The sequence below is a fragment of the Corylus avellana genome, chromosome 5 (assembly GCF_965113065.1).
Source record: "Corylus avellana chromosome 5, dhCorAvel1.hap1.2, whole genome shotgun sequence".
In the NCBI taxonomy this organism is placed as follows: Eukaryota; Viridiplantae; Streptophyta; class Magnoliopsida; order Fagales; family Betulaceae; genus Corylus; species Corylus avellana.
In genome coordinates this window covers 10,780,835-10,794,805 of record NC_142494.1, presented here as the reverse complement: position 1 = coordinate 10,794,805, position 13,971 = coordinate 10,780,835, and the positions used below count along the sequence as shown (strand labels likewise).

The 13,971-nt window shown below is 38.2% G+C and overlaps 1 protein-coding gene across 1 annotated transcript; it reads right to left on the bottom strand.

The window, feature by feature from the left end:
* Positions 1–6,784: 6,784 nt before the first annotated feature.
* Positions 6,785–8,927, bottom strand: LOC148585761 (uncharacterized). The gene is made up of 5 exons (XM_088516739.1): positions 8,605–8,927; positions 7,756–8,428; positions 7,440–7,563; positions 7,275–7,363; positions 6,785–7,120 (listed from the first exon to the last, which is right to left on the bottom strand). The coding sequence occupies exons 1-5, from the start codon at positions 8,925–8,927 to the stop codon at positions 6,785–6,787; spliced, it is 1,545 nt and encodes a 514-aa protein (XP_088372865.1).
* Between the last annotated feature and the right edge of the window lie 5,044 nt (positions 8,928–13,971).

Sequence of the window (13,971 nt, the reverse complement as noted above, 5' to 3'; positions counted from 1 at the left end):
ATGGTGATTGTGTTTGCCATGTTAATCGGAAAAAACTGAAGAAATAGGGGGAGTAAGCGGGACAAGTAGTGATCAGCAGATTGAATGAAGTAGGGTAAATGGGAAATGGGTGTTCCTTTTTATAAACAAAAACACAGAGGACAACTTTAATTATTACAAGTGGAGAGAGAAGAAAACGTACACATATATAAATAAGTATAAATATAAATATAATAGCTTTAATATATAAAGCCACAAAATCCTAGTAAATGTAAATTGTCATCTACTGAAAGTAGTGGAGATTTTCGTCTGTTGCTGAATATCATATTGGTCGAGCCAATGTTGGAGTACCAGGCGCTATGGGGGTGAAGCAATCTGCCGTAGACTAATGTTTTCTGGATTCTCTCTCTCCAAAATGATATAGGATTGATATCGATCCTCGCTTTTAGAATCCAAACAAAAGTCTTTAATAGATATGCCAATTTGATGGATTTCGATCTTCTCTGGATCATTTGAACCGTAGAGAAGCAAGTTGGCAAAAATATTGTCCAAAACGTTGAAATAAGTACTATTTTGTGCTTCTTTTCAAAAGAGAGGATTTGGTTCCAAATTTGATATGAGTGCTATTTTTTCTTAGGATAATACTAGACATCCTAACATTTTTTTTCAAATTCCTTTTCCTAAATGATCTAGTCCATTAAATAAATAAATAGATTTATATATATATATATATATATATTTTCTTAAATGAATGTGGGGTCCAGATCATTTGAGAAAGAGAATTTGAGAAAAAGTGTTGGGATGTCTAACAACTCTCTCTTTCTTAAGAAAGAAAATCCTAAAAGTACTAAAACTTTTACTATGAAATCATTTACAAATTGATGTAACAATTCATAATTGATGAAATAATTAAGAAAAACTGAGCACTTTGATTTTATTTTATTTTTACTTAATTATTTCATTACTTATGAATTGCTACATCAGGTTGTAAATGATTCATATATATAGCATCACTTTTCTACAAAACTTTTGCAACTTATCGATTATCAGGCACAAACTCCAACTTAAATGTAGCCAACAAGTATAGGTGTGAATATAAAAAAATTAATTCAAACATTAGATACTAGTTATAATTGTTAGTGATTAATATAATATTATAATTGGGCTCAAATCTATAATCTTGAAATTTTTGAATATTAGGTATTGTATGATCAACGTGTGATATTATATGGGCTTACTAGAAGCAAGGCTCATCAAAATATTAGAAAAAATGGTGGTGTCTATCATATATAATATCATATGTTGAATCCTTGTCGTTCTCTCTCCCCAAAATAATATGGGATTGCTTGGAATGCTATTTTGTATTGCATGCTCGTGGGCGAGCAGAATCTAACTTTTACACACCAATAAACCCAAAGATGCATCTTGGCATAGATCAGACTGCATGCATTGAATTTTTAATAAAGTAAAAAGCAAAAAAGAAAATAACCTCGATCCCCTTACAGATATGCCAAATTTGAAATGGGTGCTATTTTTACTTACAAAGAAAATGCTAGGTGTTCGAACAGTTTCTATCAATTATCTATGTTAGGAATAAATTCACACTACAAGCCTACCAAATTCTGGGCCCAATGGCTAAGGATAGGCTCACGAAGATATTAATAAGTAAAGGATATTAATTGATAAGAAATATTCCAATTAGGATAATATCGGAATGAAGAAGCTCAATTCCAGCTCAAACTCCTACGAATCCTAAGCTTATCTCTACAAGATAACTAACTATTCAAGATTATCTCTACAAGGTGACTTCCCAAGATTATCTCCACAAGATAATTGTTCAGGTTTATCTCTACATGATAGTTGTTGAAGGTTTATCTTTACATGATAGCTATTGAGTTCTATGTTAACTCTGGACTCTCAAACCAACTCAAATAAGGAGAACTAGTTGAAGTCTACTTCAACCCTCGAGCCTATAAATAGGCCCCTACACAAGGTACAAAGATACCTTCTCATACCCTCTGAATATTATCTCTCAGAGCTCAATTAATCCCTTTGAGCATATTGAATGATTGTACGCCGAAGCACGATCTCTCTCGGTTTCTGACTTTGGAGACCGGGGCCCCCTTTGACAATTGCTCTTTTAGTGATTTGGAGTGCACGACGATCAATTGCTTGCTTATAAGAAGGGAAAATTACAGTTTACCCCCCCAAAGTTGACAGCGTTTTTCAATTCGAACACTAAAGTTTCAATTTTTGCAATCCACCCCCCCAAAGTTCCCAAAACTTCCCATATTGCCCCTAATTTTTATTTTTTTATTTTTTATAAAAATAAATAAATAAAAATAAAAATAAAAATAAAAAAATTCAAGGTGGTCGTAGCCACCCATTTGCCCATCTGGCCATTTTTGCACCCCCAATTTTTTTTTCATAAAAAATAAAAAAATAAAATAAAATCAGGGGCAATATGGGAATTTTGGGATAATATTGGTCGAATTGAAAAAAATTGAAACTTTGTGGGGGTGGATTGCAAAAATTGAAACTTTGATGTTCGAATTGAAAAACGCTGTCAACTTTGGGGGGGTAAACTATAATTTTCTCTCATAAGAATATGTAGAACAATTAAAAAAAAAAAAAAAAAAAAAAAAAAAAGAGATGTAATCTTCTCCTTTTATAAGCAAGGCAGCATATATAGATCATCCCACCAAAATTACGAGGAGTCCCATTTAACCTCTCCATAGCAGTGTGATGTACAAATTTAATTGTATTTGCAAGCGTACGAGTCATGTGCAGTAAAGTGTGTGCAAGTGCGAGGTCAATCCACAGGAAATTGTATTTGCAAAATTCAATTTCTAATTTAAATCACTCATATTTTAACCTAGTTCCACGTTTCGTGATTTTGACATGTAAACAAAACATAAACTAAAGAAAATAATGAAATCAAATGAATTAAAACACCAAGGTTTCAGAATTCACTTCGCCAAATCTTAACTCTATATTCTCGTATTTGCTTATACAACCGACAAACTATTATGCTCAAAATGTTGTTCGATGTTTGACAAAAATATAGTTTAAATCATTAGATGAATCCACCAATTTTTACAAATCACAACAAATATCCGATTGAAATTAAATCATCCTATGTTTCTGTTTAATTAACGAATCATAACGGATATCCGATTTCAATTGAATGATTTGATGTATCGGAAGGGTGAAACTCATCAAATATCCAACTCCAATACATAATCGCTTATAACATTCAATTAAAAGAGATAAATCAACCAATTGAATAGAAAACTACAACATTCTTATTCAAAGTCATACAAACAACTAACGAGAATATATGAGTTTGTCAATGACGAAGCTTCATCTTCAACCTTAATTGAAGGACTTAGCCTCTCATGACTGAACACAACATAATGAATTCAATTGAGAGAATAAAATTAATCATATTTACAAAAGAATGCAAAATATGAACTCGAAAATCGTGAAAACTCGAAAAGAGTTAGAGAATGGGGCCTCCAATATGTTTTTACAAGAGAAAAATTATGTTATTTATAACCTAATCTAGGGCTTCGTCGTTGCTAGGTCAGCGTGGCTGCGCTCGATTGCACACTAGGTTCACTCGAGCGCACTCGGGACTTCATCAGATCTTCCACGGTACAGGCACGCACTTGAGCGTGCCTTGCATGGGCTTGAGCGCAGATGCGCTCGATGGTCGCACTATGCGCTCGATAGCTCTTCCAAAGAACTTCAACTTCTTTGTAATTTCCACCTTTTAAACTGCAATTTTCTCTCAATGACCTGCAAAACAAAAAAACACAACAACTACCAAAAAAAACATCAGAAAATAACAAAGCTAAGAGCCTAACAAATACAAGTTAAGGGGCCGAAATATACAATATTTGGCACTCATCAAATACCCTCAAACTTTCATTTTGCTAGTCCCTTAACAAAACAAAATGAAAAACAACATCAAAACAAGAAACATAAGTTTGCTGTCGTGGGAGAAATGATTGCATTTAACATATGCAACAATCCTTTTAAACCCCTAGGCATCCCTAGTGGACAAGTGAAGTCTATTGAGGGTTTACCAACAATAATACCCACAAACATTTCAAACACTATGTTATTGACAAACAATGATTTCCACGCAGACACATGGTTTATACATCATGAGCAAGTTTAACCAAATGAACACCACAATCATCAAGACATCCAAAAATCATTCAACTCAACACATGCTCCAATAAGTGCAAAGTGAGACTAACGTAGACTCATGTGGTTTAAACTATTCTCAAAGCTTGTGTACCCCAAAATTTATAAGAATTCAATCAGATGAAAAACAACCAAGGCTTGAATCACAATGTGCAATTTTTTTGTGTAGGCTGTGCAATACTTGACTCCATTGTACTTCTAATTGACCTATGTAACGAGTGTTGAGCCAGTGACTCTCAAACCAGATAGTTTTAGGGCATTGGATATAGAAACATCCATAAAGGCTTAATTAATTACTCAAGTCAAAAAGAGCTACGAAACCAAACTACCCATACAATCAATCAACTCGAATTTCTCATCGTTTTACGCAAACATTTATTTCTTAGTGAGGCAAGAGGTCCGGTTACTCAATGAGAAACTCAAACTAATGATGATTTTTTTTTTTTCAAGCCAAGGTTTTCATCAACAAATCCTCCTACAAATCTCAAGACACACATTCCTCAAGTCAAATCTCATACCTCACAGACCTTATACTAAAGTGCATGTGATAAACAACTAAAACACGTGAAGTCTTTCTAAACCAACAAATGAGTCAAAAATCTCAGATTTCTAATGGTATGCAATGTTCAAGGTGTTAAACATACAAATGACATACAAACCACAACTGAAGTGTAATCATGCTCAATCAATAACATAGCAAATTTTTTATTTTTTACTTTTACTTTTTATTTTTATTTATTTATTACACACAAACAACAAGAATAATCAAGGAAAACAACAGGAAAGGTCTACCCCACCCCCAAACTAAAACGGCACATTGTCCCCAATGCGTCTAGACATACAATACCAGATGAGCGGCTCAAGTCGGGTGTAACGTCGGAGAACACTCCCCCAAACTTGAATGGCAGACACTTGACCTGAAAAACACAACAAAAACAAAACAGACAAACAAGATCAAATGACAATGGAAAAGAATAAGGATTGCCTTCCACAAGCACTAAGTTTTAAGTCTTCAACCAAACTCTCCACAATAGACGACAATCACTCTAAATAACTTGGGTCCTCCAACAATGTCATCTCAAACTCCATATTCCTCCCCTCCAAGAATGGTTTTATCCTCTGTCCATTCACCTTGAAGGTGTTTCCATTCTTCTGATACTCAATCTCGATGGCCCCATGAGAAAAAACTGACTGAATAATAAATGGGCTTGTCCATTGAGATTTCAACTTACCTGGGAAGAGATGCAATCTTGAATTGTGGAGAAGGACTTTCTGACCAGGCTCAAAAGATCATCTCAAAATACTTTGGTCATGAGCCTTCTTCATCTGTGCCTTGTACAATTTTGCACAATCATATGCGTCATTCCTCAGCTCCTCTAATTCATTGAGTTGGAGCTCCCTTTATGAGCCAGCCTCCAAAAGATTGAAGTTTAGCTGCTTGATTGCCCAGTATGCTCAATGCTCCAACTCCACAGGAAGATGACATGCCTTCATGTACACAAGTTGATAGGGTGACATCCCAATCGGTGTCTTAAATGTTGTACGATACACCTATAGTGCATCATTCAACCTGAGAGACCAATCTTTCCTTGTAGGGTTCACCGTCTTCTCCAAAATGTGTTTGATCTCTCGATTGGATATCTCCACTTTTCCACTCGTCTATGAGTGATACAGGGTGGCAACCTTGTGAGTGATGAAATACTTCTTCATCAGCTGCTCAAAAATCCGGTTGCAAAAGTGCTTACCTCCATCACTTATGATTGCTCGAGGAGTACCAAAACGAGCAAAAATAGTGTCTCTCAGAAACTGGACCACGACTTTGTGGTCATTGGTCTTGTATGCAACTGCCTCCACCCATTTGGACATATAGTCCACAGCAACCAAAATGTATAGATAGTCGAAAGAGTTCGGGAAAGGTCCCATAAAATCAATGCCCCACACATCAAAAATCTCCACAATCAAAATGGGGTGGAGGGGCATCATATTTCTCCTTGAGATACACCCAAGCTTCTGACAACGCTCACATACAACACAATATGCATGAGAGTCACGGAACAGGGTAGGCCAATAGAATCCACACTGCAAAATCTTTGCAACGGTCTTCTTAGCACTAAAGTGGCCTCCACAAGCATGATCATGACAAAGAAGATGACATTGGATTGGTCATGCTCAAGTATACACCTCCTAATGATCTGATCGGGACAATACTTGAACAGGCAATGATCATCCCAGAAAAAATACTTCACCATGGACAAAAATTTGAACTTATCTTGTCGCCCCCAATGCAAAGGCATTTGGCTAGTGACAAGATAGTTCACTATGTCAGCAAACCATGGTGTGGGATTGTGAGCAATGTACATCAATTGCTCACTAGGGAAGGTCTTAGAAATGGGGCTGGTGTCCTTGGTGTAATCCACAGTCAATCTAGACAAATGATCCGCCACCACCTTTTTGGAACCCTTCTTATCCATAATTTCTATGTCAAACTCCTGAAGTAACAAAATCCACCGGATAAGACGAGATTTAGCATATTTTTTGGAAATAAGATACTTCAATGTTGCGTGATCCGAGTATATGATGATTTTAGATCCTAACAAATATGATCTAAACTTGTCCAATGCATAAACGACAACAACTCCTTCTCAGTGGTAGAGTAATTGAGTTGTGCATCGTTCAGAGTCCTGCTCGCATTGTAAATGGCATGGGGGATTCTATCAACACGCTGCCCCAAAATAGCTCTGACTGCATAATTTGATGCATCACACATGATCTCAAATGGCACACCCCAGTTGGGTGGCTGAATAATGGGTGTCGACATAAGAATTCTCTTTAGATCCCCAAATGCTATCTTGCAGTCCTCATCAAGTACAAATGGGGAATCCTTCACCAATAACTTGAACAAAGGCCTGGCGATCTTGCTAAAGTCCTGGATGAATCGTCTATAAAATCCTACATGGCCTAGAAAAGAACGAACCTCCTTCACCGTACGTGGGGGTGGAAGGTTAGAAATCAGGTCCACCTTTGCTTTGTCAACCTCAATCCCCCGATGAGATATGACGTGCCCCAGTATAATGCCTTACTTCACCATGAAATGGTACTTCTCCCAATTGAGCACCAGGTTCTTCTCCTTGCACCGCACTAAGACCAAGGTGTGGCGGTGCAGACACTCCTTAAACAATGAACCAAAGACAAAGAAGTCACCCATGAAAACCTCAAGGAAACATTCTACCATGTCAGAAAAATACTGATCATGCACCACTGAAAAGCAGCAAGTGCATTGCATAACCCAAAGGGCATGCGACGGTAGGCAAACGTCCCAAAATGGCAAGTAAACATCGTCTTCTCCTGGTCTTCGGAGTCCACAGGGACCTAGTTATATCCAAAATAACCATCCAAGAGGCAATAGTATGCGTGCCCAACCAAGTGCTCCACCATCTGATCAATGAATGGGAGTGGAAAGTGATCCTTCCTGGTGGCGGCATTTAGCTTGCGGTAGTCTATGCAAACTCTCTATCCTGACTAAATATGAGTTGGGACCAACTCGTCATCTTTGTTATTTACCGCCGTCAATCCAGCCCGCTTTGGTACTGCATGAATTGGGCTCACCCACTTGCTATCGGAAATTGGATAGATAATCCCTGTATCCAACAACTTTATCACTTCGGTCCTCACAACTTCCTGCATAGCTGGGTTAAGCCTCCTTTGTGGCTCCCTCAATGGTTTGGCATCCTCCTCCAGATGTATTTTGTGCATTACCACTGAGGGGCTGATCCCCTTTATATCCTCAATTGTCCAGCCAATAGCTTCCTTGTGCTCTCTTAGAACCTCCAACAATTTCTCTTCTTGAGCATCAACCAAGTCTAAAGCTATAATCACAGGCAAAGAATTTGCTGGACCTAGGAACTTACACTTAAGATTGTCCGGAAGAGGCTTAAGTTTCTTCTTGGGGGGATCAGGTACTGTTATCTCCTCCTTCTCACTACTCACCAGAGGAGCAGTCTCCAAAATCACGTCCGCTTGCTTAAGCAATTTATCCAAGTCTAAATCCTCTCCAAACTGAGCAAAGCGTGCCTCCAAGGGGTCCTCAATACTTGATTCATCCACAGTCTCCTCCATGATCTCCTCTATGAAGCATACATGTCTCACTTCATCATATTCTAGTGGTTGCTTGCTGATATCAAAGATATTCAGCTTCACTGTCATTTTTCCAAAGGAAATCTTCATCACCATTGTCCTACAATTGACCAGGGCGTTAGCCGTAGCTAAGAATGGTCACCCTAGAATCACCGGTATCTAAATCCCAACATTTTGGACCGGTTTTGTGTCTAGCACAATGAAGTCCACGGGAAAGTAAAACTTATCCACCTTGATCAAAACATCCTCAATGATTCCCATGGTATCTTAACGGACCTGTTAGCCAATTGAAGCGTCATGGATGTGGGCTTCAACTCTCCTAACCCCAATTGCAGGTAAACTGAATAGGGTAGGAGATTCACACTCGCCCTAAAGTCTAAAAGAGCCTTCTCAATTCGGCTGACTCCTATTGTGCAAGAGATGGTAGGACACCCAGGGTCCTTATACTTAATGGGCAACTTGCACTGAAGGATAAAGCTAACTTGCTTGGTCAGAAATGCCTTCTTTGGGACATTCGTTCTCCACTTAACTGTGATCAAGTCCTTCAAGAACTTGGCATATGAAGGCACTTTGTTGGATGGCATCCAAAAATGAGACATTGATTTGGACCTGCTTGAACACCTCCTGAATGTCCTCAAACTTCCCTCCTTTCTTGGGCGTTTGTAATCTTTCAGGATAAGGCGCTTTAGGTACAAATGACCTAGGAGGATCCTCAATAGTGGGTGTGGCTGTAGATGGCTCAGCATCTCTCTTCTCCTTGTTGCCACTCTCTTGCCCTTGTCACACAACAGGGTTCTCTTCAGGAACAACCACTTGATTGTCCACTTATCTCCCTCACCTCAGTGTGACAATCGACTGCACATGTTCTTGCCCGAGTGCAAGACTTGAGGAATTTCCAACCATATATTGTCCTTTTGAGTTGGGCACGGGCTAACTGGGAAACTTTCCCTTTTCTCTCTCACCCAAGTGATTGGCTATCTATCCAATCTGACTCTCCATCTTCATAATTGCTTGGGTGTTAACCATGGTGGCATTCTTCACTTCATCTATCGCTTGGGTGTTTGCCATAGCAGAGTTTTTGAGCTCTTGTATGGTCTGGCTATTCGATTGTATGAATGCCTTCATTGTTTCTTCCAGCGATGATTGTGACAAAGATGCAGGAGGTTGCACTAGTTGAGCCGAGTGACCATGATTCTGACTATGTGGGGGAAATCGAGAAGGGTATTGATTTTGGGCATGATGAGGGGCCCCTCCTTGATTCATTGGATGGCTCTGCTTCCATGAGAAATTAGGGTGGTTACCCTGGATTGTATGTTTCCAAATAGGGTCCGCTCGCTTGCTTTCTAAAGTCGTTGAAAGCGTTGACTTGTTCTGTGGAGCACTCGGCAAAAGCTGGTGAAGATGGACAATTTTGTGCTAAGTGCATAGGGCTAGCACAGATTGAACAACCATCAACATTGAATGTGGTGGCAGCATTTATGGATTGACCTACTACAATAGCTTTAACCTTCTTGGTTAGGGCATCTTTCTTTATCCTCAAATTAGTGTCCTCCTTAACCTCATAGATGCCTCCTTTCTTTGGGGATACAGGCAAATTTATCTTGACAACTCGAAAAATCCCACTACTATGAGCTGTTGGACAACTTGTCCAATGCCTTATACGCTTCATCCCTCGTCAAACTTAAGAATGGCCCCCTCATTCATTGACTCGATCATACTATGGTTCGATTGGGTCAATCCTTGGTAGAAAAACTGAATGAGTCTCCACTTCTCATATCCATGTGGAAGGCATCTTATCAACAACTCCTTAAATCTCTCCCAACTCTCCGAAAATTTCTCGTCCTCCTCCTGAGTGAAGGAACTTATCTCCTTTCTGCATTCATTGACCTTTGACATTGGGAAAAACTTGTTGTAGAACTTGCTTAACAAGCATTCCCAAGATGTAATGGATCCAGGCGTGTTGGAATCCAACCATGCCTTGGCTTTATCGTGCAAAGAGAAAGAAAATAGTCTGAGCTGGACAAACTCTTTGGAAAAATTTTGAAATTTGAAAGTGATGCACATGTCCTTGAATTTCTTTACTTGATTGGAAGGATTTTTAAGTTCTAGGCCATGGAATGATGGTAGGAGTTGGATGACATGTGCTTCAAATCAAAATGGGTAGCATTGGTTGGTGGCAACACTATACACGAATGGGAGTTAGTCACAACGGGTGCGAACAAATCCCTAATTGATGTAGTGAAGTCCATGTTCCAAGCTCTAGCCTGCTCGGGATTCCTAGCTCTAGCATCCTCATGCTCAACCCTAGGTTGCTCCACATTCTGGGGTATATTATCTCGTTGATCTCCCATTTCACCTCTATTCTCACTCTCAATAGGTACTCTCCGAGTTCTCCTAAGAGTTCTATCAATGTCGAGATCCAAAGGTGTCAAATCTAAATTCAGGGATCTCCGACCAAGCATATACCAATCACAAGTGCTCAAACAAACTAACTAAACAACAATGAAATATTCACAAAAAGAAAACAAACAAACAAAAGATAATAAAAACAGAGACAAAAATTTAAAAATAAAAATAAACAGAAGAAATTTCAAAAAAAAAATTGTGCTTAGCTGCTTCTGGTATGCTGATGCGGCCTATGGAGTTGCGCTCGAGCGAAGGTAAAATGCGATCGAGCGTGAGTGCGTGTGGTACCCTCTGCTAGTGCGCTCGATCGTCACTGGAGTGCGATCGAGTGTGCGTGCGCTTGAGCGCAGGTGTGCTTGCTCGCTACTCAATGTGGAAGTGCGCTCGATCGTCCCTATGGTGCGATCGATCGCACTGGCAGGGACCGAAATTCTCTGAAACTACAGAAAAACAGAAACAACTAACGCCCGCTTTTTTTTTTTTTTTTTTAAGATCAAAATGGTAGAAACAAAAAAATAAAAATAAAAATAAATTAATTTTTAACAAAAACAAAAACTCCCCAGCAACAGCGCCAAAATTTGATGTACAAATTTAATTGTACTCGCAAGCGCATGAGTCGTGTGCAGTAAAGTGTGTGCAAGTGCGAGGTCGATCCACAGCGAATTGTGTTTGCAAAAATCAGGTTCTAATTTAAATCAATCCTATTTTAACCTAGTTCCGCGTTTCATGATTTTGACGTGTAAACAAAACATAAACTAAAGAAAATAATGAAATCAAATGAATTAAAACACCAAGGTTTCAGAATTCACTTCGCCAAATCTTAACTCTATATTCTCGTATTTGCTTATACAACCAACAAACTATTATGCTCAAAATGTTGTTCGATGTTTTACAAAAATATAGTTTAAATCATTCAATGAATCCACCCATTTTTACAAATTACAATAAATATCCGATTGAAATTAAATCATCCTATGTATCTGTTGGATTAACGAATCATAACGGATGTCCGATTTCAATCGAATGATTTGATGTATCCGAAGGGTGAAACACATCAAATATCCAACTCCAATACATAATCACTATAACATTCAATTAAAAGAGATGAATCAACCAATTGAATGGAAAACTACAACATTCTTTTTCAAAGTTAGAATTGTACAAACAACTAACGAGAATATATGAGTTTATCAATGATGAAGCTTCATCTTCAACCATAGTTGAAGGACTTAGCCTCTCATGACTGAACACAACATAATGAATTCAATTGAGAGCATAAAATTAATCATACTTACAAAAGAACGCAAAATAGGAACCCGAAAATCGTGAAAGCTCAAAAATAGTCAAAGAATGGCGCCTCCAATATGTTTTTACAAGAAAAAAAATATGTTATTTATAACCTAATCTAGGGTTTCGGCATTGCCAGATCAACGCGGGTGCGCTCAATTGCACACTAGGTGCACTTGAGCGCACTCGGGACTTCATCAGATCTTCCGCGGTGCAGGCGCGCACTCGAGCGTGGCTTGCATGGGCTCAAGTGCAGATGCGCCCGATCGCTGCACCATGCGTTCGATCGCTCTTCCAGAGAACTTCAACTTCTTTCTAATTTCCACCTTTCAAACTGCAGTTTTCTCTCAATGATCTGCAAAACACTAAAACACCAATACTACCAAAAAAAAAAAAAAAAAATCAGAAAATAACAAAGCTAAGAGCCTAACAAATACAAGTGAAGGGGCCCAAATATACAATATTTGGCACTCATCAGAGTGCATCCCGAGATTGTAGGAAGCTTTATCCTTATCCCAAATTCTCGGAGCTAAGATTTAGGAGCTCGTTGCTCACCAGTGGTCTCGAAAGCTTTATATCTTCCTCCGTGTAATGAGGGCGATGGCTCCCAAATTTGGAAATAAGAACATTTGAACGCTTCCAAAACAATTTGAAACTCTTCCCCTCTTTTAAAAGGGGAACTTCTAGCATTACTCCATTTAGCGTAGTAATTCTAGAAGTCACTCTTGTATCCTTCTTGTGTCGCTCCAAGAATGAGGTGGCTTTTAAAATCACCATTTGATCAAAATTCAATAATGATCAATTACAAGCCCGATGGTGATTTTAGAAGCCATATCATTCTTAGAATGACACAAGAGGGATGTAAGAGTGACTTTTAGTATTACTCCTCTTAACCCCCCAAAATTCTATAAAATTATTGGGTCCCTAAAAAAATCTAAAAGATCCCCACGGATCCTTAAAAAAGAGAAGAAAAAAAAGGGCTTTTTTTTTTAATAAAAAACCTAAAAGTTTGAGCCCTATAAATTTTTTAAAAGCCAGAAGAAAGTCTTTTTCTAAAATGCAGAAAGAGTGGCACAAATTCCTCCATTCAATCTTCCCTAAGTTTCTTCAACCCCTTTCTTTAAGACCACAACTTATAACAAACAGTAAATGTCTCACTCTTATCTAAAAAGTCATATTAGTGAAGTTATCAAATTTAAGGGCAAACACCACAAAGATAATCACTAAAATCCAAACTATAAGAAAATAAATCAATGCAAGATATTGGTTACGAAGTTGAAATATTTTGAAGAACTATTCAAAAGTAAAATCATTTTGGGAGCTAGTCAACCTCGAAAGTATTGATTATAAAAAAAAATCATGTTATAGATTGATTTTCCTTACAAAACCTTTATATGTAACGCTCAAACTAGATCAGGGTTATACCTAAATAGGATAGGTAGAGTTGGATTAGTCATTAAACCTAGAAGGACGAGAAAAATGAGATTTTTGACACTGGTAGAATTATTCACAAAATGTTCGACCAATTGGTAACAATGAAATAGGAAAAACGTTTGAACGATCCTTGGACCATTCTAACTAACAATACACCTCAATAAAATGTTCTAATGATACTTTTAAAATTTTTGAACGATGATAAAAGTTTACATGTACACATGGAGCCATTTCAGCATGGACTCGTGAAGGGGGCTTATTTAATGGTTAAGGTTGAACTCTAGAGAGAGATTTTGCCTCTTTCAGCGCCTATGCCCGAGAGAGAGAGGAGGAGGAAGAGGAAGGAGAGGTTTTGGAGGTCTTAAGATTCTAGCTTCAAGGAAGGTCACCTCTATACCTTAAACTAGGAATATATTGGTTTGATTTTGTGGATTCATCTTGTTTGTGCTTCTGTGTTGTGTTTATTTATTTATTTTTTTTGACATGTCCGCACAAGAGGGAGGAAGGAGATTCGAA